Genomic DNA, 17,174 nt, shown 5'->3' on the forward strand with positions numbered 1-17,174 from the left:
TCCTTGGTTTGTTTCTTACTTGGGACACAAAGGTTTCCATGGGACCAGACACCATCACCACTGGGGGGGACAGATACTGCTCCCACAAGTCCACCGCTCGCTGGGTCGCTCCAGTTCTTCTCTAGAGCAGGTGCAGTTAGCTGTGACCCTCAGGGAGCCTTGGAAGGAGCACGAATGAAACTGGGTCTCCTCTGAAGGGCCTTGCAGTTAAGGTGACCTGTGACACTAGCCCCTCGCAGCTGCCGTGTCCTGGTGAGCAGTCACAGCCCGATGACCTGCACATTTGGGGTGCACGCTCCCGAGAGGCAGGCAGGCACTCTCTTAACACGTTTAGTGTTTCTGATGCAGCTGGCGAGATCCTAGCTCATCATGGGCATTTTTGTCAGACAGACTGGACTTGAACTCCATTTCTGCCTTTTAAGAGCCATGTGACTTACGGATGTCCCCACCCCGTGCACTGCCATCTCCTTGGGAACCAGGGCCTGCAGAGCAAGTTTCCTCATTGTCTGAAAACCAGTGAGCCGGCAGGTAGTGAGTGGGCATAAACATAACAGCGATTCTTAATCGAGTAGTTGCTAGGGGCCCGTTATGTTCCTAAACGCTCTCCGTACCATATTCCATTTCATCCCCAGCACCACGCTGATCGGGCCTGTTTACAGAGGTAGGAGCTGAAGCCAGACTCTTACAGCAACGGGGCTCCAGGACAGGACGGAGCCGCCAGGACTGACCCGTGTGGTGCCGGCATTGAAGGAAGGCAGGGACGAAATGATCAGGGACAGCACACGGGCGCAGATCTATCTTCTCCCACAGCTGCTGAGTCTGGGCGTCGCAGGGGTGAGCAATGTGCCCGTCTAGCTCCAACGAGGCTTCTCTTTGATACAGGGAGTTGTGCTTTTATTTTAAGCAATCGTTGTTTTTTAAGCTACTACAGACCCCAAACTTCTGGCAACCTCAAAAAAAAAAAAAAAAAAAAAGTGAAAGTGAAAACAACAGTTATTTGCTTTAGCATTCACTGTGTTTCGACATAAAATAAAACTTACTTTATCAGCCAAGTCTTCAAAGGGCTATTGTTTTAGGGAATAAAATAACAAGTATTACGGAATTAGGTTTTGCTTAGAGCCTTGTTGTATAAAACTTACAAAGAGAAATTAATATCTGCTGTGGTTCTGATTTCCTCCTTCTGTTGAAAGCTGCTATTAATTTGGAAATATATGTTGGTTTCCCCTTTAATTTTTCATTAAATGTTACCTACCCATCCCATGGGGACTAGTAGCTGGTCTTGAGTGTATGTGGCACATCCCTGTAAAGGGCAGCTGGGGGCCCCGGCCTCCCAGGAACGCCTGAGGGGCTGTGAACGGCACTTACTCCAGGCGGCCGGCTCTGTCCACACGTGCGACGTCACCTGCTCTGTGCTGCTCCCTCTTCCCCTGCCCCTTGCTGTCCAGCATCCCACCTACTCCCTCTGTCCATGTACCTGTGGCAAAGTCCATTCACCTGCCTTCATCATTGTGTATCTGCTTTGCCTACAATCTCTTACCCAAAGGTCTCACCTGGCCCTCCCAACTTAGCATTTTCCAATTCTGGGTGAGCTGACATCCAAATGGAGAACCTGCTATGGACTGAATTGTGTCCCCTCCAAACGTATGTGTTGAAGCCCAACCCCCAGCGGGATGGTGTGCGGAGGCGGGGCCTTTGGGAGGTGATTAGCCTTACACGAGGTCGTAACTGCGGGGTCCCTGTGATGGCAGTAGTGCCCCAAGAAGCGGAGACCCTGCGCTCCCACGCTCTCTGCCATGTGAGGACACAGCGAGATGATGGTCTGCAAACCAGGAAGAGAACCGTCACCAGAACCCAACCACGCTGACACCCTGACCTTGAACTCTCTAGAACTGTGAGAAAATGCATTTCTGCCCGTTAAGCCCCTATCGGCGATGATCTGTGGCGGCCGAGCAGGCGACACAGAATCTAAGGTTAGAACAAGTACGTAATCAGGCACCCTGAGAACCCACGTCAGTGCATTGCAGTTTGGAAGGCGAGAGCAAAGCAAGGGGACCAACTGTGTCTGATTTAAGTGCCTGCGCACCTGAGGGCTTATCATGTGTGCGCGTGTGTGTACGCGCATGTGAGCTCACACCTGTCACATGTGGAAGACGGCTTTTCTGGAGGTCACTCAAATTTGTATGTGACAAAATCATCAGAGCAGAGGGAAAAGTCCTTTCTAACAGAAACAATTCTGACTTTCTGAGAATGTCACACTTGCCACCGCTGTTTGAAAAGCCTATGCCTCCAGCTCTGAGGGGCTGTGGTCTCCTAGTCTCAGTCTCAGAAAACACACTGAGAAATTGGGGTGGGAGCCAAGGAAGTCAGCACTTCCTGGTTTTGAATATGTACAAAAACCGAGACACTAAGACATTAAAATTGTGTTATTTTGCTGTTTAAATGGAAATGTCTGACTCCTTAAGTAGACCTAAAATCCATGTGTAGACAACTGCTTCTGGACTAGTGGTATGGTGTCATGTTCACAAAGCACATGCCAAGCACCAGCTCATATGGACTTTTTGCATTTAATTGTCCACATAACTGCCTGGGCACCACAAGGATCAGAGAACGGGTGTCTGTGCCACGCGGACGGCCCCAGAGGCTGCCCCAGGAGCTCAGCCCTGGGTGCCGTTAGGTCCCGCCCTCTGTCAGGTGTGTTTGGACACTGACGCATGTCAGGAACTCTAATCCCACGGAAAGTGTCTCAGAAGCACCTGGAACATTTGGTGCATTCTCCTTTTCTGCCGTTTACCAAGCTGATGGATTTGACTCTGTGGTGGCTCCTTAAATGCCACCTGTGCGAGGATGCTGGCAGCCCAGAAACAGCCCACGCCACTGGCGAGGGTCAGACAGCCAGGTCAGCCTGCTACCCTCTGGTCAGCCCAGACCTCTCACTAATAAGGAGTCCCCAGGCAGGACACGGAGAGTTAGAGTCTTAACCTTGAGAAGAAGGATAACAGGTAAAGAGAAGAATTGGTTTGGTTTGGTTTCCGTTTTCAGCTGGGAGACCCGAGAGCAGAATGGGCAGATGGCGGGGATGCGAGGAGGTGACCCTGAGACGAGGCGGCAGGGGTGAAGTGGGGCGGGGTGATAGAGGCATGAAGAGGCAAGGACATTCCGGCACTTCCACTGAAACCTGGTCGCTGGTAATCCCGTGAGACACACACGAATGTTCTCATCTTCCAGGAAGGACACTGAAATCCAGACAGGCTAAATATCCCGCCCAATTTCACAAACTAATGGAACAGACCATCACACACTCCCTCGCCCAAATCCAGCAGCAGCAGCAGGAAAGACTGCCTTCTTGGTGGCAATGGCCTCGTTCGTTCATTAGCCTTCCACACACACGAGTGAACCCGGTACCGGCCACATCGCTGTTCTAGAAAAGTGGTTCCCACACCTCCCCTCTGGTGCCTGGTGCTGCATCCAAGATATAACGATTTTTACAGCAATGTTCTTCAGTCTTTCGTGCTGAAAAAAAAAATGTAGAAGAACATATCTTTTTGTTAAATGCTAAACACACACAGGTTTTGCAGAGCTCGCTTCTGTGGAGAATGAGGCATGGAGGCTGTGCTCCATCTTGATGAAATGCACACTGACTATGAAAAGGAAAGTCGTTCATGTAAATGAAACTTGGAAAGGAAGACCTTGTAACAATCCCAGCTGGTTACCTTTAGGGCGCTGAAAAGCCCCACAGATTAATATCCTCTGGCAGCAAGCCCAAAGGATTCTTATTTGATTATAAATTGGATGCATTTTCAATCAATAAAAGCATGTTCGGTTTGGAAGTGTTCTGTCCTGAGACAGTCACATGTGCTGAAAGCCAGGGGGACGCCCCACGCAGTCTCTGGACGCCTCTCCTGGCTGCTGTCCCAAGGGTTCACTGCCATCGTCCCCTGGGTGTACCCAGGACACTGTGTACACATTGCTGTACTAGAAAAGTGTCAAAAAATTTTATAACCACAAAAGACAGAGACAGGCAGGAGCGCACCCTCTGCCTTACCAACACGACTCCCCTTTTGTCCTGGGCAGCAAATGTCCTCTGAAAAGTATGAAGCTACAGATGCAAAGGGGAGGTGTCGGTGGCCAATGAGATGTGAAAGAAGGGCTCTCGAAAGGGCTCAGGAATCTGAGACGCGTGAGATGTGCTGCCGTCAGCGGGCAGACACCCTTCACCTTTGCTCTGTGCTCCCTGGCATGTCTGTCACATCGGTGGGGACGTGCAGCCTGCTGGAAGCATGAGGGGCAAGCCTGGCTCCACAGAGGGCAGGATGCCCAAGGGGCCTCGGAGATCGATGGGTCTGCTAGCTGGTTGTCTTCTCTTTCTTATAAATGAAGTCCATCCCCCAAGATGGACGCTCTGGGTAAAACCTCATCCCCTTTAGGGTTTTCTTGTTCCAGTCCTGCCAATCTTTAGCCCCAGACCCTGCATTCAGGATTTGGATTCAAGTTTCCCCTCCCTACACTCTTTTAGAGGATGGTTTGGAACCACCGGGTACAGAACAGCTGTGACTCACACATGGCTGCACGCTGTCACCTGGGGAGTGCTTGGCATGTAAGCTTTCTGGATGCATCACCTCATTCTACTCACAGTAGCTCTGAGAAGCAGAAAAGAAAACCCGTCTGCAGATGGGAGGCTGAGCGTCTGCACGGGTCACGCCACCGGGCATGGCGACGCCCACAGTCTACTCGCATTCCACTCCTGTCTCTGCTTTCTGTGCTTGAGGCAGCCCACAGACACGCCTTCCCCTGCAGTTCGGGCAGGGGTCAGCAAGCAGCATCTGCACTCACATGTTGCCGTGGCAACGCGGGGGCAGCATGCCCTTCCCTGTCCATGACTTGCTCTGAACCATGTGATGGGCTCTGGCCAGTGGACGTGAGCAGACGGGTCACAAGCTGAGGCTTAAAATGTGCTTGTGAAGGCTGCCTTGTCACCCTGTGCTTCAGGCACAGCCATGCAGAGAACGTGCCAGACAGCCCCTACATCCTAAGCAGATGGGGCACTAGAGCACACCTGTGCCCAGCCAAGCCCGGATGGGGCTGACCAACCCCGTCAACACACAGGCTTGAACAAGAATAAACAAGCGTTGTTCAAAGCCATGGAGTCTGGAGGTGGCTAGTTACAGCCCTACAGTAAAAGATGGCTAGCATCACTATGTAGAATGAAGAAATACCAAAAATGTCTAAATAGCTAATTAGTCAAAAATGTTTTACACTTTTTGGTCTATGTGGTAATATGTGTTATTATGGAGAAAACCACCACCACCACCATCACCACCATCACCACCACCATCACCACCACCACCATCACCATCACCACCATCACCACCATCATCACCATCACCATCATCATCACCACCACCATCACCACCATCATCACCATCACCACCGTCACCACCATCACCATCATAACCAACATCACCATCACCATCACCATCACCACCATCATCACTATCGCCATGTCCATTTCCACCCTCGCCGTCATCACAAGCGCCTTAGTATACTGCCACATACATCCTACTTTATTTCTGGAGCAGCTCTGTTGTTTGCATGACTTGGTTGTCCACTTGGCAGTTTATGATTATGTCACTCCTTTCTGCACATTGATTACAAAAAAGCTGACACCTTTCACCTTGGTAACCTAAAAAAAAATGCTTGGTGTCACACTCATGGGAATGATTTATGAGCCGGTCAGTACACTTCTAAATAATCTCCAACTTGGAGATTTTTGACAAGGATGCAGGAGAACCTTTTTAAACATGAGAAGGAGGGTGAGGGAGGATTCGGGGAGGGAGGCATCTATCACTAGAAACAGCTGTGCCAGGTACGTAAGGGAAACAGATTTCTGCTTTAGATTTGCAGTCTTAATACTTTGCAATAAGAACCATCTGCTCCAGCCCGGGCGCACTGGCTCCCTGCCCACCGACTCCACGCCAGCCCTCCCACCCGCCTGCCTTTGTTCCAGGCCTTTCTGCCTCCTTGGACACTTTTCCTCTCCTACCTGACAGAACCCAAGCCCTGCCCCACCTCCCAGCGGTGCTTCCGCACAGCTGCCTTTCTTCCAACTCCATTTCCAGTATCTTCTTTACTGCACAATTGACGTGCTATGGTTGAGTTTTACAAAGATGACTTTTCCGAATCGAGGAAAAATGTGCAGGAGGGGACTTAACAGGAAAGGGTCCCAGAGGAGGCGTGACCAGCTGAGAAGCTGCAGCAGTGCAGTGTGGCACGGTGACCGTGGCAGCACTGCCGTGTGCTGTACCTGACAACAGCTAAGACAGCAGACCCTCAGCGTTCTCACCACTGGGAAGACAACATTTTTGTATCCGTTCTCTGTCATGGTGATCACGTCACAGCAGAAGTCAAGTCTTCTCAGCTGCACACAGTGCGACATGTCAATTACAGCAATAAAACTGGAAGAATAAGAAGAAAAAAGCCAGTGCGGTGGCCCAAGTGGAATGCACTGAGGGGCTCACCACGTATGGACACTGGGCCTGGGGAAGGAGAGTGGCCCCTGAAGTCTTCTCGCTGTGGGACTGGGGGAACAGCATCGCCTTTCATCACAGTGAGACCCTTCCTTGCTTCTCCTACATTCTGCCATGGCCCTGGCAGCATGGGAGGTTTCCACAGTGCTCGGTTGGCACTGACTGTTTCACACCATCAAGGCAAGTCCCCTGTGCTTCGTGCCAGGTCCCAAGCCCTTTACAATGAGCGCCCACCTTCACCCGCAGGTGTACACCACCCCAGCCCTGGTTCACAGAGCAGGAAACGGAAGCCGGAAAAGGTTTGGAAACTTGTGCAAAGTCACACCGCACCGGGGACCAGGGCCAGGATTCGAATGCAATGTCACACTGAGTCTGTGTCCTGGCCCCGCTGATGGCAGACACCCCTAAGATTGAGCAGCTATGAAACTCTGTGTTTAGCCGGAAAGAAAAGACCAAGGACAGTTTCGATAGCACATTTTATTTTAATCTAAGAAAAATGATTAAATTCAAAGTTCAGAAATATAAAAGGTTATCCGATAAATTTAGGGTCATAACTTTCTGAAGCAACGGTGACGCACACTTGAGCGGGTTTTGTGGCTCCAAAGTTTCAGTTTTCACTTTGCACAGTTTAAATACGTAAGAAGCCTCCTAAAATATCTTCATGCATATTCACAGAGATCATTTTACATGACATACGTGGGAAGATTTGGGGCCATGAGGGTTGTTTTCCAGCCAAAAGTCTATCCCAGGGGGCCACGCGCCGCTCTCGGCCCGGCCTCCAGGTGGCGCCATAGAGCCAGGCCGCTCGCTGGGGCTCCTAGTGGCCGCTGGCTGGGCCCTGGGCCGGATGGATCTGGGACTCACAGTGGGGGCCTTGGGTTCCCGACCCTTCCCTCACAAGTGCCACTCGGGCGAACTTCCCACCGGCACGTCCTCATGCCATTGAGGCATTTGGAGAAGGATAAGGAGAAGCAGGGCACTGCCAGCCAACACCAACACCACCCAAGGCACAGCATATGCTGCTGTACCTTCTTTAAGGAAACCGTTGTCATTTGTTCAAGTGACACTTTACAGTGGGTCCCAGTGGCCACAGTAGGGTGGACAAGGCCAGGTGTAAGGGGAAACGGGGGTGGGGGTGGGGTGCCAGGATTCCACTCCTTTCTGACCTTCCAAGCAGTGTGAACAGCACGATGAGGACAGCAGGTGACAGTTCTACGGAATCATGAGGCTTCCACGCAACTCACGAAGGCTGCGAGTGCGGGCAGTTGGCACGTGTGGGAGGTGCTGGAGGGGAAGGCTCGGGGCTGGGGCTGGGGCTGGGGCAGGGCCTGCGGTTACGTGTGCGCCACCCCCAGAGGAGCCCAGGTCCCCTCAAAACGCAGCTGCACCAAGCACAGACCCCAAGGTCAAAAGAGGACACATACATTGTATGTGCTCAGTCTTCTGAAGCCAGCCCCGCCCTTTTCACAGATCAAAGCCGTCTGTTTAAATATCTCATTTCTACAGAGTGAATTTACATTTAAAGTACAAAGTGCAAATACTATGTGTTTTTGTTTCTGTTTTTTTAATTGCTTTTTGGTGAGGGAGCCTCCCACACGTCTAGGAACCGCCCTGGATGTGTCAGCCACTCAGCCTCGCTTCCTTGGCTGAAAAAGAAAAGACGAGAAAAGAGATGTCATTACGAAGTTCGTGTCCCTCATCGGTGAGGCGAAGGCTTGCCTTCCAGGAATGAGATAAACCTACCACTGCCACCAGGGGACGGGCACTTTTTAAAACAGACGTGGGAAGAAAGCATGCTGGGCTGATCATTGGGGTGTGAGGATGAACATAGAACAGTGAAAGCATCCTGCACACATCTTCACTTCCAACACTTCCTCCTCAATGTCAGGACCGCCAGGAGAAATGTCCTCGGTGAGAAAATTAGCATCTACTCCTAACACTGTAAGCGGACTGCACATCTAAGTGTTCAGCAGAAGCTCCCAGCAGCTCAGATTTGTCTGCAGAAACAATCCCAGGGACCTAAGGCAGCCTTCGGGTTTGACAAGCCGTTGCTGGGTTTTCCTTTTCATCCTTTGCAGTCACTACTCTACCTGGCTAAGAAACACAACTTGAAAAGTTTGCTTAAATTGTTTGAATTTTACATCTGACCAGCGATCCAAAGTCACTTCGAAGGAAAGGAAAAGCTATGTGCAATCTTCTAGATTTATTTTTCCAAGTGTGCCAATTCCTACTAGTCTGAGGGGCTCCATGCTTCTATTTCAGTAGCAATTAACTGTTAACGCCTGGGAGGTTTCTGGGGTGGCTTAGTCCCCAGTGAGCATGAGTTGGAGGTGACGGAAGAGCAAGGAAGGCATCTCTGCGTTAAGCTAATGACAAGTTTGCTCTAAGGAGTTGAGGAGAAAGGTCAGCCATTGATGTGAGAATCGGGGGAGGAGAAAGTGGACTAATGTGCAACTTATACCAACACCAGCTTCCCACTTCTGCTCTGGTCACTTCCGAAGCATGAGAGAAGCTAGAGAAGAAACCAGGTGACAGCTCACTGATTAAATTCTAGTTCCCGCATCCTCCCCTCTCTCCTTCATTACTAGTTCTAGCCTGTGGTTGTTCATATAGCGGAAGATTCTGGTGGTTGGTGCTCTTTTATTCTTCAGGGAAATATTTATGAACTTGTTATTTTAGCCAATGCAAACCACAGCTGGCTTATGCTAGAGACTTCACTCCAGGGTCGTCACTCGCAGGGACAGCCACTGCAATTGTGGCATGGAGGTCTGTACACTCTGTCACGCGGGGTGTCACGTGGGGTCTCTGCTCCCGCTCCCCACATAAGAACACAGGACATGGTGAGGCCAAAAACGAACACCCATGGAGCCATAGATAGGGGAGTCATACCACTATATTCTCACTGGCGGCTGGGTTGGAGACACAGGAAGCAGGAGCCACATGATCTGCAACCTGCCATCTGCTTCTCTGCCAACCAACCAACTCCACTTGCTGCCTGCAATGCGCTCTTGCTAGCTCAGCCACCATTCACTCCTAGCTCAGCCACGGCAGTTATATCAGAGGCCAATGGCTAACCAGTAACCGCTGATGGCTAACCAGTCACAACTGATGGCCATCTACTACCGGAGCCAGCACCTTTCCTCGTAAGCCCGAGAGCCTAGAAACTGCTCTCTGGGACTCTGTCCCTACACACTCCCTCAGACATCACAGAAAGAGCTGGAGACAGTGCTCCAGTTTCTTTTCCTGGGAAAAAGCTGAGGTTCTGAATTGAGTGCGCCCCAGTGCCAATCATCACCATCATCTAATGAAAACAACCCTTGGCTGTCCTGGAGCTCAGCGGGGTAATTGCTTTCAGACCAACCCTGCTCTAAAGTGTAAGTGATTTGCGGTGGGATTTAAAAAGTTAAAACCATAAACATTTGCTAAACAAAAGAAAACCGTATCACACATCTTTCTAATGAAAAGGTTTTAAATGACATCCAAGGTGTGCGTTGGAGGTCTCCACTTAAAACCCACAGCAAATACAGGGCTTGCCTAAGGAAATGTCGACCTAACATCAAACACGTGAAGACAAAATAAATAACACATTGACGAGTGGTCCTAGGAAGGGAGGATTAGCCTGGCTTCCCGGCTGGGAGAAACGAGTCCGCTCATGTTTGCCTTCTGGAGAATGTTCTAGGCTTTGGCTGCGTTGTGCATGGGTGCTGGGCCGAGGTACGTGCCTCTGACTGCGCATGTAGAGGTGCAGACTCACAGACACAGAACGTGTTTATAAGCACAACAGCAGGAAACTGAAAATCCCTTTCGGAGGTGCACATGTGTCTCCTTAGGTTCCCTGATGACAAGGGCATATTCACCTGAAGGCCCAGAGGGTGTCCTGTCCCTCCAGCTCCTTAGTAAAATGTAAGAAACACAGTACAGATCTCTGGACAATGGTTTTAAAACAACCGTGTATTTCCACAGAACAAAAAGACGCAGACATTTTTCTAAAAATAATAAAATAATGGAAATTTCAAATACTGAAAAAAATTAAGGCCAAACCTTTGAGTTGATTATTTAACAAGTTAATTGTTCGTAGAATCTTGCAAGGCACTTTTGGGTGCATTCAGAGGGGAGTAGATAGGATATGTTACCTCTCCTGGATTTTTTCGTCTTTTCTTGGAAGTTTCTTTATTTTCAAAATCTACAGGACCCTGAATTTTTATTGCCTATAACTAAACCAGCAAATTATTCAAGCTAAACTACAGATATACTCACCTGTCTATTAGAAGTGCTCTCAGCATTACCTTTAGGGGCTAGCATGGGGAAAAAAAAAGAAAAGATATTATTAAAAACTGCATACTCTCCATTTACTGAAAGGTTCTAGATAATTTTTTCAGCAAGGGATCAACATAATTTTAGGAAAGTGCCAACAACTGGCAAAGGTATTTACATGAGAAAAAGAGAGAGCATAGATTATGAATCGTGGATTGTAAAAGTCACGATGCAAACATTTTCTAACAAGGTAAACGCTCTAGTCCAACTTTAATGTTTTTTTTACCCCAAATCCCAAGGGTCTGTCCAGCAACTATGCAAACCTTTCTTCCATGTTTCTCAGACTTTCCTGGGAGGCTGGACTCAGTTGCTGGGAGTCTGGGACTGAGGCCCTGGCAGTGTGCCAACACCAGGTCTTTGAAATCTTTTGGTTTTATACTTAAATCATGAGAAATGAACATGTTTGGCTCAAAATAATTTTTCCCCAACCCTCAAGGGAAATGGAAGCTCCAGGGAGACGCACGCGCATGGTTTGTTTTGAGGCTTCACCTGGCACCTGGTGGGACGGCAGGTGGCTCAGAAGTTACCAGCACCATCTCAGGCACCTTCCTGGCCTGAGCGCAGCCTCTGCTCCCTGCAGAACCCACCCCCTAGGAATTCCTCAGCGCTCCTCCTGGGCACCTGTCAGCAGACCCCTCCCTGCGTGGGGGCTCCAGGATGGCCTCCCCCCTCCTCCCTGCCCACCCAAAGTCACCATCCCCCATGGCCGCAGGCCTCTCGCCTCCCACCCACTCTCTCTCACTGGCGGGCTCAGTCAGCCTCGTGGTTTCAAATAATATCTAATTCCTGATGGCTCCCAAGTCTGCGGGGTGGATCTCTCCTCAGTCAGACTCCCAGGTCCAGTGACACTGCCTCCATTTGGACTGGCAACAGGCAACACAAAGGAAACAGGGCCAAACTGACCTGCGTATCTTCCCACCGAAGCCTGCGTCCTCAACCGTCTTCCATTCCCAGCGTACAATCCATCACCCTACTCTAGAGCTTCCGGGGGCAAAGGACTGGTGTCACCCATCACTCCCCCTTCTCCTATGCCCCCATCTGATCTGACCTTCACAACCTATCCAGAGGCCAAGTCCAAACGCTTCCCCCCACCCCACTGCACCCAGGCCCATGTCACCACCTTCTCCCACGGACCCCGTGGTAACCCTCTTGCCACTGTCCCTGCTTCAGCCCGTCCCATCTGCAAACTCCATCAGCTCAGCAACCAGGGGTCCCTGTAAGATGAGTCAGAGCTCCTCACTCCTGCTCAAACCTCCCATGACCTCTGATGCAGAGCAGCCCCCCTCCCCGGCTGCTCCACAGTCTGGGCTCTGCCCACAGCGCTTCCCTGGCCTCTGCCACCTGCTCACGCCCCCCCTGCCCAACTTCTCTCCACTCAGTGCCCCACTGTCCCCCGGCAGGCTGCTCCCCACCCAATACCTGCATGGCTCCCACTGCCCCCCCTTGCCCCCACTGGAAGTTCACCTGTGGAGATGCCTTTCCTGCCCGTCCCTTCACTCAGATCTCAGCCCTCGCTCCCCTCTCTCCTCACCACCTCCACACGTCACATCCCACCAGATTTTTCTTATTTATCTTATTTCTTGCTTCCACACTAAAAGGTAAGCTCTGGAAGGATGTGGATTTTTGTCTGTGTTATTTTGCCAACGTTTAGAGCAGGGAGCACTCAATAAATACCTTTTGAACGAATCAATAGACAGAGGGCAGCATGTTTTTATCCCAATGGCTGACTGACTATTGACTGCTACGTACACGATAAAACAATGCTGAGTAAAGAGCAAAATCGTTCTATTTTTAACCCCCTTCTCTTTCTGTATTAAAGCAAACAGAATCACATTAGAAGTTGAAACACAAAGGTACTAAGTAAATTGCAAAAATAGTACATAAATAGTAGATAAATGGATTATTTTTTCAATCATAGGTGTGAATGATTCAAGTGTTGCGGTAACTGTAGCCGTTCTTTGCTTTGGCTGAAATGACTACTTTACTGAAAAAGTAGGCCCTGGGCCCAGTGGTTCGAATTTAAAGAATATTAGAGTGATACTTCGAATCTATTCTAAGCCAATTTGGCTATTCAAAAATTGCCGTGTTTTTCTTGGTTTCTTTTATGACAAATAGTCTCCCTGGTAATAGGAGGAAGCTACAGATTAAAGGCAAGTTACAATGAGAAATGTTCATATTCTTAAGTGTTAAGAAGAAAAAGAAAGCCTTGCAATATAGAAGAAGATAAATTTCATTAATGATTCCTGGAGGGATTTCATTCAAGGTACATACAGTAAGGAAAATCACTATTTAAAATATGTCAAGAGCAAGAAAATAACGCACTGTTAATTAATTATTTTCAGTGGAACAGAATGGACATTATCAAAATAAATAGGAAACAAAGCCACGTCCATTGAGAACACAGGGCTGAGACGAGGCCGTTTCCCAGGCACCTACCCTGCGCTCAGGAGCAGTTGGAGAGGTTACATCATGGGTGTCACATGATGCTGATTGTTTCCAGGTGACCTGGCAGACAACACTGTGGCTCTGAGGCAGTTTGCCCCCAAACAGTGTAGCTAACACGGCAATTTGGTTGAAAAAGATAAATTGGTCAAAATGGATATTTCCTAATTGCTGAGTTTCTGTGTAATGGTCACTTTGGAGACTCATGAGGGCATGATGTAATCTCTTGTGATTCTGTTTCTGGATTCTTCAGAAATATTTTATCTTTGACTTTATCGTTTCTTAATAGTTTTCAGTTGTTTTACTTTTTTGTATTTTTAATAGTCCAAATTTAGATCAAACTTTCCAATAATATGTCCTAGATGCAATCATTTGAATGCAAAATTTTGTGTAGCTGCTTAAAATAAGTGTGATTAGAAAGTAAATATATGATCTCATTTTGTAGTGAACATCGCAGTACAGAGATATATGCATGTACGTATGCGTAGAAATATTTTTTGGATAAATATGGAACTAGGTTTCACTATGTCTGAGAATAAAAAAGCCACATGTTATTTATGTTCTTTACTTGATTTCTTACATTTTTAGAATTAAAAAATGCATTGTGAAGTAGTGAGCAAACATAAAGGTAACAGTTTGGATATTTAGACAATCCCAACGAATCCTCCCTGAATATTCAGGTTTTCTGACTTCACTAATTCTAACTATACTGGGTGGGAAAAAAAGAACTGAAAATCAAATAAAATCGAATCAAACTGGTAATCAAATCAAATCAAAGTAGGAAAAAACTTAGAGAAATTCTGCAGGGAAAACGCAAGGGCTCCCGAATCAACTCGTTATGCATCCAAATTCCTGATGCTCATTTTTGACAAAATCGCCACTTCTAACAAATTCTAGCTTATGTTTTGGGGGAAGTGTCACATACTATCTTCCCCATTACTAATAAGACCACACAACTCAGACACCTCAGTTTCTGAGTTTGGGACCCAGAGAAGGTAACTGAAGAGTCTGCCGTCATTTAAATATTCCCAGTAAGTGACAATCACATAGGCAGAGACCACGTTGTCCCCTTACTTGCCCCCTCCTCCCGGTAATGGGGTTGTACACTCCCTTCTCTCTCTATGCCCCGCATGGGGTGTGCAGACGTCCCTGCGTAGTTTTCAGGATTCGGCCAGTGAAGCTGAGAGGGTGGAGGACGCACCCCGTCACCTCCGGACACCTGCCTGACCGCGCACGTGCACGCATGGTCCCTGGGCCCTTGCACTCCACCGCCCTCCATGGCTTCTCCTCAGCTCAGGCCCCAGAGAGAGGGCAAGGAGCTGCCCCAGTGGCAGCACCACGGCCCACGTGGCACGGTGCGAGAGCCGAAGGAAATGCGTTCTGTCTATGCCCTTTCAGAGGCAGCACGACCCCTGGCCGAGGCCGGTGACATCCGACGCAGGCTACCAAGACATGTGGTAACAGCATGTCCTCACAAGACCTTTCCCATCGCTGTCAGGACCCCGTGTCACCTCCACGTCCAAGGGTGGGCAGCACTGGCCCAGAACCCTTTCCTGCCCTCTCTTCTCAAGGGCGGCCCGCTCCGGCCTCAGCTGCCCACAGACACAGCCACACACCTGCATCTCCCCAACCACGGGGTCCTACGTCTACCCCCAAGCAGAGAGCGGAGGACAGGCCCACACCCAGGGCAAAGGTGAGGAAGTGTCCCACTGTGGGGAAATGTCAGCACCCTGCGTGAGCTCAAAGCGGGCGGCCCCAGATGTTTGCCACGGGTCTCCGTCCAGACATTTGCAGGACAACATGGAGTCCAGCCAGCTGCACAGACCCTGCTCAGGAGTCATCGAAACAAAGTAATGCTGCCAGGATTAACTTCTCACTCAGACAGTAGCACGAAACCTTTCACAGTTACACAGTCCTGCCTGGACCCAATTCAATGCAACAATGTTGAGTGACTATTATGACAAGTCTGGGGGACAGAGAAACAAATAGCACCATTGCCACCCCTCGCCTTCCAGAAACCATGGCCTACACGGGCAGCGAGGGTTCTTGTCACCTTGGAGGTGATAATACAGGAGGTACGTGAAGCGCTCAGTACACAGGGCTCCAGAATCTACCCTCAAGCGTGTTTTCTTTCTCAAATGTGCTACCAAAGGTGACAACAGAGTAACTGATAAACAACCCTGCCGTGATGGACCTCTGCACACCCTGGCCAGCACCACTGGTTGGCACAAATGAGAAAACCAAGGCCCCACCCCAGGCTGAAGCGGCTTTCCCGGCACCTACTGGAGCAGCAGGCGAGCATGTCCCACATGTCCCCGCTGAGGATGTTTGGGACCAGCTCCCGAAGGTTTTCTCTCTGGGTGACAGGTGGTTAGTTAGGTGACACCCACATAGAACGATATACTCAACTTAGCAAGACAGCCATGGAGATAACCGGGTGGGTGGTGGAAGTGACCGCACTGCTTTTGGACTGGCCGAGTCCGTGTGCAGGGCTAGCAACCTAATGCCGGTGGGTCCCAGATTTTCATGTCAGACACTGGTAGGGAACAGTCGGCCTCATGCTGCCGACCCGAGGCTCGCCCAGCCCCCACCCCCTCCCAACTCTCTGCCTCTTGACCGAGCAGGTCACTAGGGCCACCATCACTTCTATGGGCAGACAGGATCTTTCCTGTCCCTTCTCCCTCAGACCACAGGGCAGCTACAAACTAGGGGCAGTCTGATGGCAGATTGCGGCAGCCGTGGGGCACTGCCCAGGGGTCCTTACTGTGTCGCTTGCGTGTGCTGGCTCTCCCCTCCTCCTTGGTCACCCCCAGGCAGCCCATTAGCTCGTGCACAGACAGGGACTTGTCATTATTCGCGTCACAGTACTCCACAAACTTCTTCACACACTTCTTGGGTTTCGATTTCTTCCGAAGGAACCTCTTGAAGGGCTTGATCTCCTTTTTGCCAATGTCCCCACTGGAATTTTTATCAAGCAGTTTGAAGTACCAGTGGACCACTCTCTCCTCCAGCGTGTGGCTGGGGTCGGGCTCAGAAAGCCTGGGAGAACACAGAGAAGAACACAGACGTCCTCAGGGACACCCTGCCAGCTGCCTCTGCCCGCGTCCATCCATCACTGCCCTCCCCCCCTCCCAGTGAGCGTCCCAGAAAGAACACCTAGCTCGTGGCTCTCACCATCCTGACACCTCAGCCTGCCTGGATTTGCCATTCGACGTAATGTTTATTTAACAATAAATTAGAGAAAGGGATTTAGTTTGCTTCAAAATCGCAATGACAGGGACTGTGTGTGCCGACCATGCATTTGGCACTGGCCACGCCCAGGGGAAAGCGCCCTTGACCCCAGTTCCGTGCTCCCTGAGTTGGCAGGCGGCTCTCACATCAAGGCCCACCTACGAGACACTGGAACTCCGAGGCTCTCTCCTTTATAGGGGGTTCACTGGCGTATCAATTGTGTCATAGGTACACTGAGAGATGCAAGTAAAAGTGTGTCTTAAAGTGGTAGCTAGGCATTTTCTCTTGGGTTAAACAATTCTATTTTTAAGATATAAATAAATAAACCCTCTCCTAGAAGGCCTGGATTTGAGTCGGGTCTTTGAAACTGTCCCAGATGGTAGCACGTGCCCTGTCACGAAGCAGAAGATGAGGGACAGTGTGGTGGAATGTTACTAGCTGTCCTTCATGCCTGCTGGCCTGGGGGAGTCCTGGGCACCCTGATGCTCCTGGAGGCTGTCAGGCTCCCAGGGGACCTTCTCAGAAGCAATTCACCCACAGCTCGCAGTCTTAGTTTTTCATGTAAGAGCAATCTTTCCAAGAATAAGTCCATTTGAAATTTATGTGTCTATTTTTTTGCTTCATAAGTTTAAATTACTACCCAATTGAAACCATTTTCATTAG

The 17,174-nt window shown here is 49.7% G+C and overlaps 1 protein-coding gene across 3 annotated transcripts in view; it reads right to left on the minus strand.

Moving 5' to 3' along the window:
- Positions 1-6,986: 6,986 nt before the first annotated feature.
- The window catches only part of SMOC2 (SPARC related modular calcium binding 2), a 164,039-nt gene continuing 153,851 nt past the window's right edge, over positions 6,987-17,174 (minus strand). For all 3 annotated transcript variants that reach the window (XM_074333859.2, XM_074333858.2, XM_088794949.1), the window contains 3 exons: positions 16,045-16,319; positions 10,782-10,819; positions 6,987-8,170 (listed from right to left, as the gene is read on the minus strand). In XM_074333859.2, coding sequence (XP_074189960.1) covers positions 8,153-8,170; positions 10,782-10,819; positions 16,045-16,319 — 331 coding nt within the window. In that variant the 3' untranslated portion in view covers positions 6,987-8,152. The remainder of the gene's footprint in view (positions 8,171-10,781; positions 10,820-16,044; positions 16,320-17,174) is intronic.

Source organism: Rhinolophus sinicus, chromosome 2 (genome assembly GCF_057876585.1).
Source record: "Rhinolophus sinicus isolate RSI-liver-muscle chromosome 2, RSI-T2T, whole genome shotgun sequence".
NCBI lineage: Eukaryota > Metazoa > Chordata > Mammalia > Chiroptera > Rhinolophidae > Rhinolophus > Rhinolophus sinicus.